The sequence below is a fragment of the Phoca vitulina genome, unplaced genomic scaffold (genome assembly GCF_004348235.1).
Source record: "Phoca vitulina isolate PV1807 unplaced genomic scaffold, GSC_HSeal_1.0 scaffold5, whole genome shotgun sequence".
NCBI lineage: Eukaryota > Metazoa > Chordata > Mammalia > Carnivora > Phocidae > Phoca > Phoca vitulina.
The window spans coordinates 57703015-57719343 of NW_022589708.1; the positions used below are offsets into that span (position 1 = coordinate 57703015).

The following is a 16329-nucleotide window of genomic DNA, read 5'->3' on the forward strand; positions in this document are numbered from 1 at the left end:
TCTAAGCCCTTTTCATAATTCTCAACTAAATTTTTAAGAAAACACATTGGTTACAGATTTTAGGTTGTAAATTGCCATTGGAAAATAAGCTGTGGGGATGCCTGGGTGGCTCAGTCAGTTAAGCATCTGCCTTTGGCTCAGGTCATGATATCAGGATCCTGAGATCGAGTCCCACATCGGGCTCCTTGCTCAGTGGGGAGCCTGTTTCTCCCTCTGCCTGCCGCTCCCCCTGCTGTGCTCTCTCTCTCTCTGACATAAATAAATAAAAAACCTTAAAAAAAAGAAAAGCTGTGGATCTTGAGAAAACAATCAGGGCTGGAAAGCAGGGTAAGATACACTAATCATTTGTATAGAGGTGGTAGGGGTTGCTGTGGAAGTAAATGAGATTGCTGAGAAAAACAGAATGTGGTGGAAAAAAGTCTTTGGCGTTAGGAAACACTGAAAAAGTTGTGAGAGAGAAAGAAATGAGAATGAGGATATTAGAGTGTTTTAAAAGCTAAGGGAAAAAGTTTCATTGCAATAGTGTCAAATGCTACTTAGAGGTCTTTGTGGTTGAAACCCAAAAAAGGCCATTTAGTTTGTTAAGAAGAGATCTTTGAAGACCTGGATAGAGAATAGCCTCAGTATAATACTGAGAGTATGTGTTCAGTGGGTGTACTATGTATGTCCTGTGAGAGTGTATATGGTGAGTGTGTGTGTGAATAGTGAGCAAATGAAAGGTTTGTATGTGGAGGGAGGATAGTAGCTTGATAAGGTCCAGAGATAGAAATATAGGTTATTTTTTGTTTTTAAGGTGATATAGGCTTATTTGTAAAGAGAAAGAAGCTTTTAGAAGGGAAACTGTTAGAGAAACTACAAAAGATAGAGGGAGTAATGAATAAGCTGCCAACTGAATAGAAAAGTGACAAAAGATTGGAAAGGGCACAGATGTTAAGTAAGATTTGAAAAAATAGTCAATGTCATTAGTCCGTGGGAAAATGTACCACTACGCACCTATTAGGATGGCTAGAAAACAAGCAACAAACATTGGAACAACAGTTTGTTAGTTTTTTATAAACTTAAACTGACTTTTAACGTAGAACTTAGCTATTCCCCAACTAGGTATTTGCCCAAGAAATGAAAACATACATTTATTTAAAGACCTGTACTTGGATATTTAGGGTTAGGGTTAGTAGCATTATTATAACAGTGTATTCAACTGTTAGAATGGATAAACAAATTGTGGTATATTCATACAATGGAGTACATTCAGAAATTAAACGGAATAAATACTAATAGATATAACAGTATAGATGAATCCTCCCAAACATTATGCTAAGTGAAAGAAGCCTGACAAAAAAGACTACAGACCATATGATTCCATTGGTATGACATTCTGGAAAAGGAATTAAAATCAGATCAGTGATTGCCTGGGGCTGGGGGTCAATAGACCCGATTTCCTAAACATACACACGCAAATCCTTTATTCCCAAGGATGGATATTTATGGTAGGGAGATGATCAGATAGTGAGAGGCGCTGAGACAGCTATGGTGTAGTGGAATGAATGCTAGATTCACTGATAATAGTAATGCTACTGCTGCTAATTAATTCTGATTCAGTAGGTACAATGCCAGGCACCAAGCTGATTACTTAAGAGCATCCTCACTGCTAATTTTTGTGGTGATTCTAGGATTAGACACTATTATCGTCATTCCTATTTTAATAGAAACTGAGGTTTAATTGGATTTAAACAAGTTGCCCACAGTTAACACAACTCGAGTATGTATTCAAACTCTTGAGTGTTTGACACCAAAATCTATGTTCTTATATAAAAGAGTGTAAGTTCCAGGAAGATACGGAATTTTTGTTTTTGTTTTTGTTTTCACTACTGTATTCCCCAGAGTCATAACCATGACAGTTGTATAATGAGTATTTCTTGAAAAATTATTAGAGATCTCAAATTTTGGAAAGTGTTAAAAAAACAAATAGGAAGGTACAAAGAAGCCTATATGAAGATAAAGATGATTTTTAAATTAGTGTATTTTAGTGATTAGACTGATGTTTTTCATTTAAGCATTTATCATATCAAATGACTTTGTGTTAAATTGTGTTGTCTATGTCCTAATAAAATCTGCTGTTTTAAAAAGTGAACAAAGTAATTATAGAGTAGGATTTTATAGTTGATTCTAATCTTTCTGGTTTTGTAAATTTTTTCCATCTAGCAAATCTTGGTGGCAACCAGGTATAAGATCAGACCAAGTCAATGTTATTGGTTACAACTAAACTACAAGCCGTTCCTGTGTGTGCGTGTGTGTGTGTGTGTGTGTGTGTGTTTGTGTGTGTGTGTCTAGAAAGTCTACGTCTAGGACTCTCCTAGTTGGAAACTGATCATTTCCTTTCCATAGATACATAAAAATATTTGCTTGTAAATGAATAATCTGGTTGATCTCATCTGTAACCTGGTTCCCTCTGACATATTTAATACTTAGTAGGCTGAAGTTTAGAAGGAACATTTATTTTTCTTCCATAAATAAATGTGTATCAAGAAGAAAAAGCACTTTATCCAAAAAAGAGTTAATTGGAATGCAGCTAGAACAACAACAGCAACAATAGCAAGCTTTATAAATCATCTGAAATAACGGTCATACATTTTGCTCGTAGGAAATTTCCTTAGGTCCTTAAAAATCAGAACCTATTTATACAACATTTCTTTTAGGCATTTTATCATTTCAAATGAGCTTGTGTTGAACTGTGTTCACTATGTCCTAATAAAATCTGTTGTTTTTAAATGAATAAGCAGTGTTCTCCATTTTAATAACTTTAGTTACTTCCTTTCTCAACCTTTAAAACAGTTAAAAAAAAAAAAGTGCTATGGTTCCTGAAAGTAGACACATTGAGAGCAGTTAGGTTTAACAGGTGATAGCCTGTGAGCAAGGAAGCAAACCAGAAACATAAGAAATAAGCACAAAAATTTAAAAAGTAATGTAGTGTGGGCGCTATTTATTATAGGGACAAACAACCTTTTACCTCTTAGTTTCTGAGAAATTGACCATATTAATATAAACACATACAAAAAAGTCGATGTTCATTTTATTAAAATATAATATACTTACTAGTCATTATAACAATCAAGCTATGTATACTTTGTTCATTTTCGGAAATAATAAATACATAATATGGTTTCAAAAATCAAATTTATTGAAGCATATTTTACGGACACTAAAGTCAACCAATTTTGAATGAATAGGTCAATAAGTTTTAACAAATGCATTCAACCATGCAATTACCACCATTACTTAAGATATAGAAATTTTTGGTTACTCCAGAAAGTTTTCTCCTCCTTTGTAGTCATTCCCCAGATACCTCCATTCCTGTCCCTAGACAGCCACTGATCTACTTTTTGCCATTAAAGATTAATTTTGCCTTTTCTAGAATTTTGTAGGAGAGGAATCACACAGTACACAGGATGTACCCTGTTTTCTCTGGCTTCTTTTTCTCCATGAAATAATTTTGAGATTTATCTATGTTGTGTTTATTAGTACTTTCCCTTTTTATTGTTGAATAACATCCCACTGTATCTGTTCACCTGTTTTTGGATATTGGGTTGTTTCTAGTTTTTGGTTTTTATGATTGAAGCTGCTATTAATATTCATGTACAAAGCTTCCATTTCTTTTGGGTATAAATATCTGGGAGTGGTATTGCTAAGTGTTATGGAAAGTATATACTTAACTTTATAGGAACTGGCCAAACTTGTTTTTCAGAATGGTTGTACCATTTTACATGTTCACCAGCAATGTTTGAATATTCCTTGCTCTACATCCTCACTAACCTTTGATATTGTCAGTCTTTTTAATTTAATCATTTTAGTGGATGTATAGTTGTAAGTTTTAAAAGATTTGTATAGAAATGCAACAGATTTCTGCATATTGTGGAATTTAAGAAACAAAACAAACAGGCAAAGGGAAAAAAGAGAGACAACCAAGAAACACACCCTTAACTAAAGAGAACAAACTGATGGCTACCAGAGGGGAGGTGGGTGGAGGGATGGGTGAAATAGGTGATGGAGATTAAGGAGTGCGCTTGTCGTGATTAGCACAGGGTGATGTATGCTATGTATGGAAGTGTTGAATCACTATATTGTATACCTGAAAGTAATATAACATTGTATGTTAGCTATACTGGAATTAAAATAAAAACTTAATAAAAAATATTTATTTTCCAAGTAGCTAAAATCATGGAAAAGTTTAGAGTTGGATAATGATAAACTTTTTATTATCAATAAAATTTGATAATCCAGGGATGCCTGGGTGGCTCAGTTGGTTAAGCATTTGCCTTAGGCTCAGGTCATGATCCCAGGGTCCTGGGATGGAGCCCCGCATTGGGCTCCTTGCTTGGTGGGGAGCCTGCTTCTCCCTCTGCCTGCCACTCCCCCTGCTTGTGCTCTCTCTCTCTGACAAATAAACAAATAAAAATCTTTAAAAAATTTGATAATCCAGAATAATTTTTAGAAGATTTATTTATTTGAGAGAGAGATTGTGAGCTGGGTGTGTGTGGGGGGGTGCGGCGCAGAGAGAGAGAGAGAGAATCCTGCTGATTGCAGACCCTGACATCATGACCTGAGCCGAAACCAAGAGTTGGCCGCTTAACTGACTGAGCCTCCCAGGAGCCCCAGAATAATTCTTTTCTTAAAGCTTGTATATAATTGAGATTTCAAAACAATGTAAATTTGCATCACATACTTCTCAGCTCTATTGTAACCTCCAACTAAGAGTAAGCAAATAGTCCAAGTTTTGTAATAGAATATCAGATAATTTGGTATCTTTTGTTTTCAACTTAATGTAATCAAATTTTACCTACAAAACTTACATATCTAGAAATTAATACATATTTTTAGGGGAAAAGGTATTCTAATGATAATGAAAAAACATTCTAATGATAATCATGGCCATCACTCATCAAGTACTAATTATATGTCAGGCATTATGCTAAGGGCCTTATATGTATAATCTCATTTAATTATTACCAAGTGAGATATGTATTATTATTTCCACCTCACAAAGAAGGCAATTATGGCACTGAGGGATATGAATTTCACAAGGTTAAAAAATACTTGAGTCCATAGGTTGATTAAAAAATGAGTGAATCAGGGTTGCCTAGGTGTGACTCAGTGAGTTAAGCAGTCGACTCTTGATTTTGGCTCAGGTCATGATCTCAGGGTCCTGGGATTAAGCCCAGGTCAGGCTCTGCAATCAGCAGGGAGTCTGCTTGAGGATTTGCTCTCGCTCTCCCTCTGCTCCTCCCCCTGCTCACGTGCATACACACGTGAGCTTTCTCTCTCTTTCTCTCTCTCTAAAAATAAATGTCTTTAAAAAACAAGAGTGAATCAGAGCAAAAGGAGGATAATCATGTAAGAAAGTAGCCTTGTTTTTTTTAAAAACAATTTATGTTATGGACTCGAAAATCCTTTAAGTTGGCTCTGATGACATTGGATTATTTAAAAATGAAAGTATTTACTTCAGAGAACTGACTGACCCCTAAATTTTTCACAGTAAGTTGTAATTTAACTTTTTGATCTTTCTAGTAATTTTTTTTTACTTACAATATAAAATTTAAGTGTTTTTGATTAGTGTAGAATTAAATGCTCTCAAGTATATGCCATCATAAGGATTTAAAAACAAGTTTATGTTGAATAAGAAAAATATTATCATATAATACAATTTTAATATGTATCTAGTATGTGAATGATTAATGAAATATTTGAATCTTTTTTTTTTTTGTACCCAGGAAGGTTATGTTCAAAGGAAAAAGGAGCTATGGGGAATCTGTATCTTTATTGCAGCAGTTGACCTAGATGAGATGCCATTCACTTTTACTGAGCTACAGAAAAACATAGAAACCAGGTAAAATTTATTATATCAATATAGGCCTCTGCCCTCAAAGAAAAGTATTTCTGAACTTTCCTCTTAATAGACTTTAGAGAACTAGTGAGAAATGCTAAAATTAAATAAAACTTTTAAAGGACTTAGGTCAACCAGTGAACTGTCCTTCTCTCTTGGAGCCTTAATGAATGTGTATTTATGTTATAGTTTCTCAAGAATGTAGAGTTTGTGTCCTGGGAAATTTTTCATCATGTCTCCCACTTTCTAGAACTTTCTCAATTGTAGCTGTTGATAAAGTGGACAAAAAGAGCAAGGGTTTATAAAGTAGGCTTATTTAGATTAAAATTTTTATGAAAGTGGTGTGAGTCTATCTTAAAGGAATTTAGTTAACATTTATTAATGTTTAAGATTGCTTAATATAATACATGCATAATTATATATTTTTTGAGACTGTATATTCAGCTGAGTTTCCATAATTACTCCAATAATTGTTTGTTGTTGAGCTTATAAGCTTATAAGAAGAATTTACTAATTTGTTTCCAATAACTCCTGAACTTTATCTTGAACAGCTTTGTGGGACATCCAGTCATTTCATTTGCAGCATATTTACAAAATCTAACAGTAAATAATTTTACTAGAAAGGTAGTAGCATATGTTTCTTCTTGGATAAAATCATCTAGAATTAAACATAATTAGTATTTTATTTATATGAGATAAATTAAATTGCTGCATTTTTCAGTAACTCTTTTTCTTACTACCTCTAAATAAAATGTGGAAACAAAGACCTTGTATATTCATATTTTAACCTATTGAATTAGAATTGGTTTACCTCTCAGAGATTTCAGTTTTATTTTATTCATAAAATTACTAAGTCAAAATAGTTTTTATGTAGCTGAAAATTATGTAAGTAAATTTCTACATTAATTTATACATTCATGCAGTAGATGTTTCAGTGGCCTAGAGGATTGAAAAGGATATGAATGTTTCAGTTAAGATAGAGCGGGTTTAAGGGGTCTCTGTTGTTTTACAAGCTATATGACCTAGAGCAGATTGCTTAGCTTTATTAAGTTTCAGTTTCCTCATCTGTGAAATGAAAATTATTAGCTATTTTATAGAATTATGAGAATTAAATAACTTATAATGAATGGAAAAGTAAGTAGTTTATAGAAACAGTGCTTGTAACTTAACCATAGGTATTGATGAGGTCTTGATCTCTTTCCTGCTGTAGACCACCCCTCCATGCCCTTTCCCTGCAAAAAAAAAAAAAAAAAAAAAAAAGAAAGGAAAGAAAAACAGTTGTTAGGCTCTGTGATACTGTGCTAGGTTCTAATGATACAGAGGTGAGAAATAGTCTCTGAGCTCAAGAAATTCATTCCAGTGGGAAGATAAAATTAAACAGATGGCTGCAATACAGTGTTATAAAGCTGTTTATAGACTACTAAATAAATATGACAGAAAGGCTATTACATCTTTTATCTCTAAGATGAAAGAATTTTCCTGGCAAAGCTTTTCCTGAACTTTTTTCCTGAATGGAGCAACACTTATAATTGGGCACGTCATAAATAATCTCCCTACAATAAATATAATAGTTTATTTGTTACAACTTTTTCTTAGGTCATCTCTTTGTTCTAATAACTATCCAGGAATGGTATCTAGACCACTGCTGCTTAAATGTGCCCTGGTAAAGGACTTTTCTTTCAATAAGTCATGGACTGACATTTAAAAAATATATAATATAAATTAAGTATTAGAAAAATGAAAGAAAAAAAATTATACTAACCGCAGGACCAAACTTTTTATTATTATATTCAGCACCATAAAGTTAGTGTTAAATTGTCATAAAAGTTTTTATATGCTTACTCTCAATTTCTATATTTATTTAATTGTGGACAGATAACAAAATATATCAATCCATGGAGCACTGCTGTAGAATAAGTAGTTATTTTAGATTTGTGTGTCTTAATTATGGCTCTTTATGCCTGCTTTTCGTCTCTGTAGCCTTCCCTCTTCTCTTCTTTCCTTCAGAGGAGGGCTGCAGAAGGAATAGAGACTCACTTAAGTTACCCCTAGAAAAAGGTGGCTTTGTAGTAACAATTCAGTTTCCAAGGTGCTCCATAGGTATTGCTATATTATCTCATAAAAACTGGAACTGAGTGTGCTTCTTGAATAAATGCTTTTCTGGGGTTGATTTATTTTTCTCTGAAGGTATCTAGACATTTACTCCATTCTCTTTTCTCTTGTGAGCAGCATCATGATCATCTACTCCATATCATTTCTACTTCTTTATTTGCTGTTCCATGTAGCTTGTCATGGCTGCCCCAGTCCCTTCTATGTCACAAGTGCTTTAATGACCTTCTCTTGGGTTCTTTGTTCGCTGCTCATTAGCTGAAGCTTTTATTTTTAGGGTTCTCGAGATGAATGTCTGAGTGGTCCAGCCCATTTTTTAGAATGAAGCCTTAACTCAGTTGCTGGAGAGTGTATGGGTGGGTCTCGTGACTACCCTTGAGTTCATTTAGCTGCTTTGGTATAATTCCTTAGACAAACTTGACTAGAAATGAGCGTGTGAGGTTCAGTTGATGATTGCTATGTTTAGTGCCCTATTTTTTTATTAGTGAAAAATGTATGAATATTTCAAATAGATTAATTTTTTTTATAGAAAACAATAAAGAATGATTTAAAGTCATTATTTAAACAACCTAAACATTTTAATCAGTTTTTCTTTTCCCTTCCCCAACAATTCAGTCCTAAAACCATTGGTGGGTGAAGAAAGTAGGTATGTGCATCTGTGGTAGGAGAGAGCATGGGGTGCAGAGAAGGATATTAGAGCCCAAGTGGGTATTCACCTGGATGTAGTTGGGACTGAGGGTCCTGATATGGGCTGCTTGGTGTGCAGTGTCAGAGATCAAGCCGGGTGTGTGGGTAGCCAGACCCCATGTGAAGCGAGTGCAGTCTGGGCTGGGGAGTCAGAACCCTACTAGGGTGAGGAAGATGTCCATGTGGAGGGGTCAGGGCAGTCTAGGATGGGGAGTCAGTCTGAGCAGGAGAGGAGAGTGCCCATGTGGGAGAGTGGGTAACTTTGGAGATGGAAGGTAGTTACATGCAGGGCGATTGACTAAGTGAGTAAATAAAGATAAGTGGATCCCAGCTTTCTCACTATCAAAGAAGAGTTATAAATTTGAAAAGGGAAACATTAGAATAAACCATGTGGTTTTATGTTGGAATTGGATAAATGGATGTGAACTTACAGTTTTCAAAACATATAGGTAGGTGTAGAAATAAATATGTATGTATATGTCTATCATAACCCTTTTTTTGGTATAAATAGATGTAGGCATAGGTATATACATATAGGGCTGTAGGTTGAAGCTAGTTGATTTTTACTCTTCAGACTAGTAAAATGCAAAAAGTAATTCCTTCCAAAGAATATAATAGTGATTTGGTATGGCGCTAATAAACTTTTGAATTGAAATGTCTATGCTTTGAAAATGAAATAAAATGAATTTTTTCAGTTACAGATTCACTTTTTTCTATTCCTTTCTTTGTAGTGTCTGCAAATTCTTTGATTTACTAAAAGAAATTGATACCAGTACCAAAGTTGATAATGCTATGTCAAGACTGTTAAAGAAGTATAATGTATTGTGTGCACTCTACAGCAAATTAGAAAGGTAAAGTAAAAATTTTATTAGGATTACACCCCAGTTTTGCATGTTACTGGTGATGATTAGATTCCATCTGGGAACTATATTTAGTAAAGTTATTAGGTATTACCCCGTAGATTTGTCCCCTTTGCTGTTAGTTTTTTTTTTAGGTTCTTAGCTTTCTTTTTTATTCAGTCATATGCATTATGAATGTTTCCTCCAAAATTGTTATACTGTCCTTTCATATTTCTCATTTGTTTTAACAAACTTTAAGACTTTAGTCTTCTCTGCCAGAGACTTCCAGTTCTCAATGGAAGAGTGACCTAAATTTAAGCTTCTTCCTAATGGTGTTATTTAGTTTAGAAAGAGAAAAACATACTGGTAGTACAAGGTGTACATGACCTATACTACCAAGCTATGATTTGTATTCTCAGTGGTGTAAACGGAGACTTTTCATTCCTTTTAACTGGGAGAAAGATAAAATTCAGATAAACTTGGGTTTTTAATGCACTTTTCATCCAAGTCACCACTGCCACTGGTAAAATGCCACATCTGGCATGTGGCTGTTACTCTGTTCATTGTGGGGCTCATTTCACTTGGTGAGAATATATGAAAGTTAATATTTTAGCTAAACAAATAGTTGTAAAGGGAGAGGGAAGAGTATTTTGGGGAGAATGAGTATGGAGATAGTGCTGGAAAGAAGCATCTTCTCAGAAGGATGCTTCAGTTTTCCCTTTCCTTCTTTTTGGTTGGTATGTCACTAAAACTTCAGAGGTGTGATAGAGGATAAGAAAAGTGGAGAGAAAAATCAAGATTGGCCTATGGCTTTTGAAGGAATTTTTCTTGCTCCTCGTTTTTAATTGTAATAAGGTTGCCTTGGCCATCATTATTTTCTTTTGTCTTTTCTTGAATAGAGTAAAATCTATTTGCACAAGAAAAAAAGGATTTTTTTTATTATAATAAAAATTTGTACAAGGAATGTAGACTCTAAAGCACTTGGAAAACACAGAAGAGCATAAATAAAATATGAATCACCCTAAATTTTAATACTGGAGATAACTAGTTTTCATATTTAGAATATTTCTTTCTTTTGGATATTTTATGTAAATTATATATGGTATATATAATTTTTTCTTTTTTTTTTTTTTAACCTAACTGGGACTTTTCTGAATGCTTCTGTCCCTTAAAGTTGTTTATGGCCTTTTAACTCATATCTTGGAACTTATCCTAAGAACGTTATCTTAAATACAAAAAAGCTTTAGAAATTTTTATCACAATATTATTTAAGCCAACGAAAAGCTGGAAACAACCTATTTATGCATGACTGAAATAAAGAGTAAGATATAAATATAATCTAAACACTAAATATTATAAATGTAAAATAAAATTTGCTGAGGAATATTAACAATATGCAAAAATGCTTCTAATATTAAGTAAATATAAAATTTGATGAGGAATAAAACAATACGAGAAAAATGCTTCTAATGTTAAATAAATAAAGCAGGATATACTGTGATTATAACTGCAGAAAGAAGTTGTATGTATTGAATGAAGTTATGTATTAACACTAATGTACTGAATGATAGTAGCTGAAAAAGAAGTACCAAAATGTTAACCAAGGTTTTGTATGAGTAACTTGCATTTCTAAAGAGGATGTGTTACCGGTATAATAAATTAAGCAAAAACTTCTCTAAGCCAATATTTAAAAAAAAATCTATTCTGTAAAGACTAGTACCTCAAAATCTATAATTATCAGGTTATTTCTAGATACAGAATTTTAGTGAGAATGATTTGGAGTGCAGTCTTGATTTTTTTTCCTGCTATAATAATTTTAATTAGATACTTCTAGGTTTTTTGCTTCACTATCTGAGATCAGAAATCTAGTTGGATATTTATTTCTGTTTTACCTCTTTCCTTTACCCTTCATACCTTCTAGTGATACATTGTATTTATGATTCTTGTGGGGGCTAAAGGAAGTTAGAAAAGAAAGTTAGAAAGTGGAATATTATATGGATAATTCTGAAGTATTTGAGTTCTTCCTACCTCCCATGCCCTATGTTTTTCCTTTAGGTCAGTTTTCGTAAAACACTGGCTATTTCAGATTAGTAAGTAGGGTTCAAGGTCAGAGTTCACAAAAATTTTCTCTACAATAGTAGTCTGGTATGATGCCCTACCAAAAAAGAGAGGCTCTAGTACAGTTTAATGTTGAAGAGAATGGAATCTTTTGAGTCAGACAGATTTGTATTCTACTCTGGGCTCCAACATGTACTGTGTGATCTTGGACAAGTGAGTTACCCAACTTTAGTGCTTAATTTTCTAGAGTGCAAACGAGTTGATAATGGTGCCTACCCTGTTACGTTTTTTAATGTATTAAATGAGATAATGCAGGCAGTGCTGAGTCCAGAACCTATAATAAACATAGTAAACTTTCCACAAATGTTTTCATTTTGTTTTTTGTTTTTCTTAAGTAAGCTCTATACCCAACGTGGGGCTTGAACTCTTTACCCAGAGATCAAGAGCCACATGTTCTACCAACTGAGCCATCCAGGTGCCCCTCCAGGAATGTTTATAAAACAAAAAAATTTCTGGCCCAGTTTGGGAAAATTTACATACTATACCCACCTTAAAGAGTCAGACGGTACATTCACAACCCAGGGTTCTTAAAAGTCCTGTATAATAAAGCATGTTGAATCTGTTGAGTTTATCGTTTCCTAAATGATTAGACTACTAATATATGTTTATATGTATTTAACATCAATTAACTTCTGGAAATAGTGTTTGTAGAATATTCTTTAAGAAACTTTAGGCTAGCTATCAGCTGTTTACTGCAAATAAATTAAGAAACTACAACAAGCATTAACTAAGTGGCTATTAGTACTCAGCTATAAGTTAGGTGCTGGGGATACAAAATCTAATGATACTATGGTTATAGTAAATGTAGTAACTAAATTATATTTTTTAATAAAAAAAGTGCAATGATGCATGTGATGCTGTATTGTAGAGGATTATATGTGGGAAGTAGAAATTTCATAGTGGGCAAAATATTGTGTATGTTTTAGGGCAAGAAGGGTAGTTGTGGGGTACTTTTGATCAAGTAAAAACTATAGGAGAAGGCAATGTCTGAACAGGTTTAAGGATAAATTCACCAAGCAAAATGTGTAGGAACTGGGACTGTGCTTCCCAGGCAGAGTGATTAGCATGTGTCCAAAGGCAAAGCAGTAGCATGGTGTACTTTGATATTGCTGATGGCTGAAAGGTAGGAAGGGATCAGACCGATAGTGAGCTTGGACTTTGCCCAGCAGACAGTGGAGTCATTGAAGGATTTTAAGCTGGGAATGACAGTCAGATCTCACCTTAAACGATCACGCGGGCCTTTGTAAAAGGGATTTAGAATTTTTATTAACTAGTTATATTAGATAATTTAGTGTTTATTGGCCTTAAAGTGGATTGGCAGAGTTTTTTGTATCTTATTTGTACCTTTTACTGAAGAGCAATTAGGAAAATTAACTGTGATATCAAAGCCTGTTCATTTCAGAGCAGACTGTATGTGTATATATATATATGGCAATATGCCATAGTGATTACGGTCACTTTAAAAAAGCTAAACAGATCTAAGTATGAATATTACTTTAGTCATTTACTGACTGTGTGAGCTAGGAAAAGTTACTTAACCTCTCTCAACCTCAATTTCAATCTAAAATATAGCCAGTAATACTTTCCTTGTAGGGTAATTGTGAGAATTAAGACAGTGTTACTGGTTAGCTCACCTTCTAGCACATACTAAGTGTGTAATAAACGGTAGCTTTTTAAGTTTTTATTTAAATTCTAGTTAGTTAACATGTAGTATAATATTGGTTTCCTATTGGTAGAATTTAGTGATTCATCACTTACATGTAACACCCAGTGCTCATCACAAGTGCCCTCCTTAATGCCCATCATCCATCTAGCCCATCCCCCGCCCCCCACCCCTCCAGCAACCCTCTGTTTGCTCTCTATCGTTGAGTCTCATATGATTTGCTTCCCTCTCTTTTTTTTTATTTCCCTTCCCCTATGTTCATCTGTTTTGTTTCTTAAATTCCACATATGAGTGAAATCATATGGTGTTTGTCTTTCTCTGACTGACGTATTCTGCTTAGCATAATACTCTCTAGCTCCAACCATGTCATTGCAATTGGCAAAATTTCATTCTTTTTGATGGCTGATAAATGGTAGCTTTTAAAGTTATTTTTAGCTTCATTAATGCTGTCACAGAGAAATATAATAATGTAAGCCATGAATTTTAAATATTCTGGTAGCTACATGACAAAAAGTTGAAACAAGTGAAATTAATTTTAACATTTTATTTAACCCATATATCCCCAAATATTTCAACACGTATCATTCACACAAAAATTTGTGCACTGATGTTCATAGCAACATTATTCATAATAGCCAAAAAGTGGATTATTATTCATAAACGGGAATAAAATACTATTATATACTATAACGTGGATGAACCTTGAAAGCATTAAGCTAAGTGAAAGAAGCTAGACATAAAAGTCCATATAAAGTACACAAAAGTCCAAGACAGAATGTATAGTGATTGCCAGGCATGGGGAATACTGATAGGTATGGAGTTTGTTATGGGGGTGATGGAAATATCTGGAATTAGATAGTAATGGTTGTAAAACAAAGTAAATATACTAAAAATTACTGAATTTATACACTTTAAAATTAATTTTATGTTATATGAGTTATATTTTAATAAGAACATGAAACTAATACAAAAGTTATTAATGAAATATTTCACATTCTTTTTCTCATACTAAGTATTTTTGAATACTTTGGTGTGTAATTTACATTTATAGCACAACAACATTTGCACTAGCCACATTTTAGGTGTTCAGTAGCTGCAAGTGCTTGTGGCTACCATATGAGCACAGATTTATATTGAATGCAATTATGTTTCACTGTATGATAGCATTTTATTATGAGTTACATTAAGTTACAAAATAATTTAAAAGTGCATCAGACATTAAACATCTTTTCTATAATTATAAAAATTCTTTCTTGATACCATCTGCTTTTTATTATAAGATAGTAATTTTTTTTTTTTAAAGATTTTATTTATTTATTTGAGAGACAGTGAGCGAGAGAGAGAGCACAAGTGGGATGGAGGGGCAGGGGGAGAGAGAGAAGCAGACTCCCTGCTGAGCAGGGAGCCCAACGTGGGGCTCTCTCCCAGGACCCCAGGATCACGACCCAAGCCAGAGGCAAATGCTTAACCGACTGAGCCACCCAGGTGCTCCCAAGATAGTAATTTTCTAACATAAATTTTTTATTTACATAGTTTTTGTGACTGGCCTCTTTCCTTAGCATATTTTCATGGATCGTCCGTATTGTAGCATGTTTCCATACTTTGTTACTCTTTATTATGGAGTATTAGGGAGTTCCAATACTTTGTTACTCTTTATTATGGAGTAAACCATTGTGTATGATTTACCACATTTTGTCTATCCATTCATTGGTTTATAAACATTGTATTGTATGTCTTTTAAAGTAGTTGAGAGTATAGAGGAAAGTGAGTGTATATTTATACAGTTTATTACCTTGTCTTGTTACCATTTCTTGTTCTCTTCATTTGTTCCCATGGATTTGGTTTACCATGTAGTGTCATTTGTTTACTCCAATACAGCTTTGATTTCACCCACCTCCTTTGTGCTGTTATTGTCAAATACATCACATTCCTATATGTAATAGGTTCAAAAATATAATTATATACATACCATGTTATACAATCGCTTTTTACATTAATTAGAAGAAAGGAGAAGAAATACTCAGTTATACTGTTATAATAACGTAATTACCTTTTCCAGTGCTCTTTGTTTTTTCATGTGGATATGAATTAGTCTTGGGTTACTTGTTTTCAGCCTGAAGAACTTCTTTTAGTATTTCTTGTAAAGTGAGTCTGTTATCAACAAATTCTCTGTTATTGTTTGGGAATGTCGTTATTTCATCTTCACTTTTTTTTTTTTTAAAGGGCATAGCCACATCTTTTTTTTTTTTTAATTTTTTTTATTTGAGAGAGAGAGCATGAGCTGGGTGAGGGACAGGAGAAACAGGCTCTCCGCTGAGCAGGGAGCCCGATGTGGGGCTCGATCCCGGAACTCCGGGATCGTGACCTGAGTTGAAGGCAGATGCTTAACTGACTAAGCCACCCAGGCACCTCTCATCTTCACTTTTGAAAGTAGTTTTGCTGGATGTGATTCTTGGTTAACTTTTTTTTTTCTTTCAACACTTTTAATATGTAATCCTACTGCCTTCTGATCTTCACTGTTTCATGAGAAGTCAGCTGTTAATGTTATTGGGTTCCTTTATACATACTACATCATTTTTCTCTTGTTGCTTTCCTCATTTTCTCTTTGTCTTTAAACAGTTTTACTGTGATGTATCTGGTGTGGATTTCTTTATATGCATCCTACTTGGAGTTTATATTTTTTGGATGTGTAGATTAATGTTTTTCATCAGATTTGGGAAGTTTTCAGCTAATTCTTTAAATATTTTTTCTGCTCTTTCCACTCCCCACCCCCATCCCCAGCTCTCTTTCTGGTACTCACATTACACATGTATTGGTATATTTTTTGGTATACCACATTTCTGTGAACCTCTTCATTTTTCTTTTTTTCTCCTTCGTTCTTCATTCAACATAATCTCTTTTGACCTATCTTCAAGTTAGTGTTTACTTCTTATGCCAGCTCAGATCTACTGTTTAGCTCATCTAGTGAATTTTTCATTTTGGTTCTTGCACTTTTCAACTCAAATTTCCATTTGGTTCTTTTCAGATAATTTCTC

The 16329-nt window shown here is 33.8% G+C and overlaps 1 protein-coding gene across 1 annotated transcript in view; it reads left to right on the forward strand.

Annotated features, from left to right (window-relative positions):
• Nucleotides 1-16329, forward strand: part of RB1 (RB transcriptional corepressor 1) — a 152109-nt gene that overhangs the window by 24183 nt on the left and 111597 nt on the right. Inside the window, exons 3-4 of the mRNA XM_032403028.1 lie at nt 5766-5881; nt 9406-9525. Coding sequence (XP_032258919.1) covers nt 5766-5881; nt 9406-9525 — 236 coding nt within the window. The remainder of the gene's footprint in view (nt 1-5765; nt 5882-9405; nt 9526-16329) is intronic.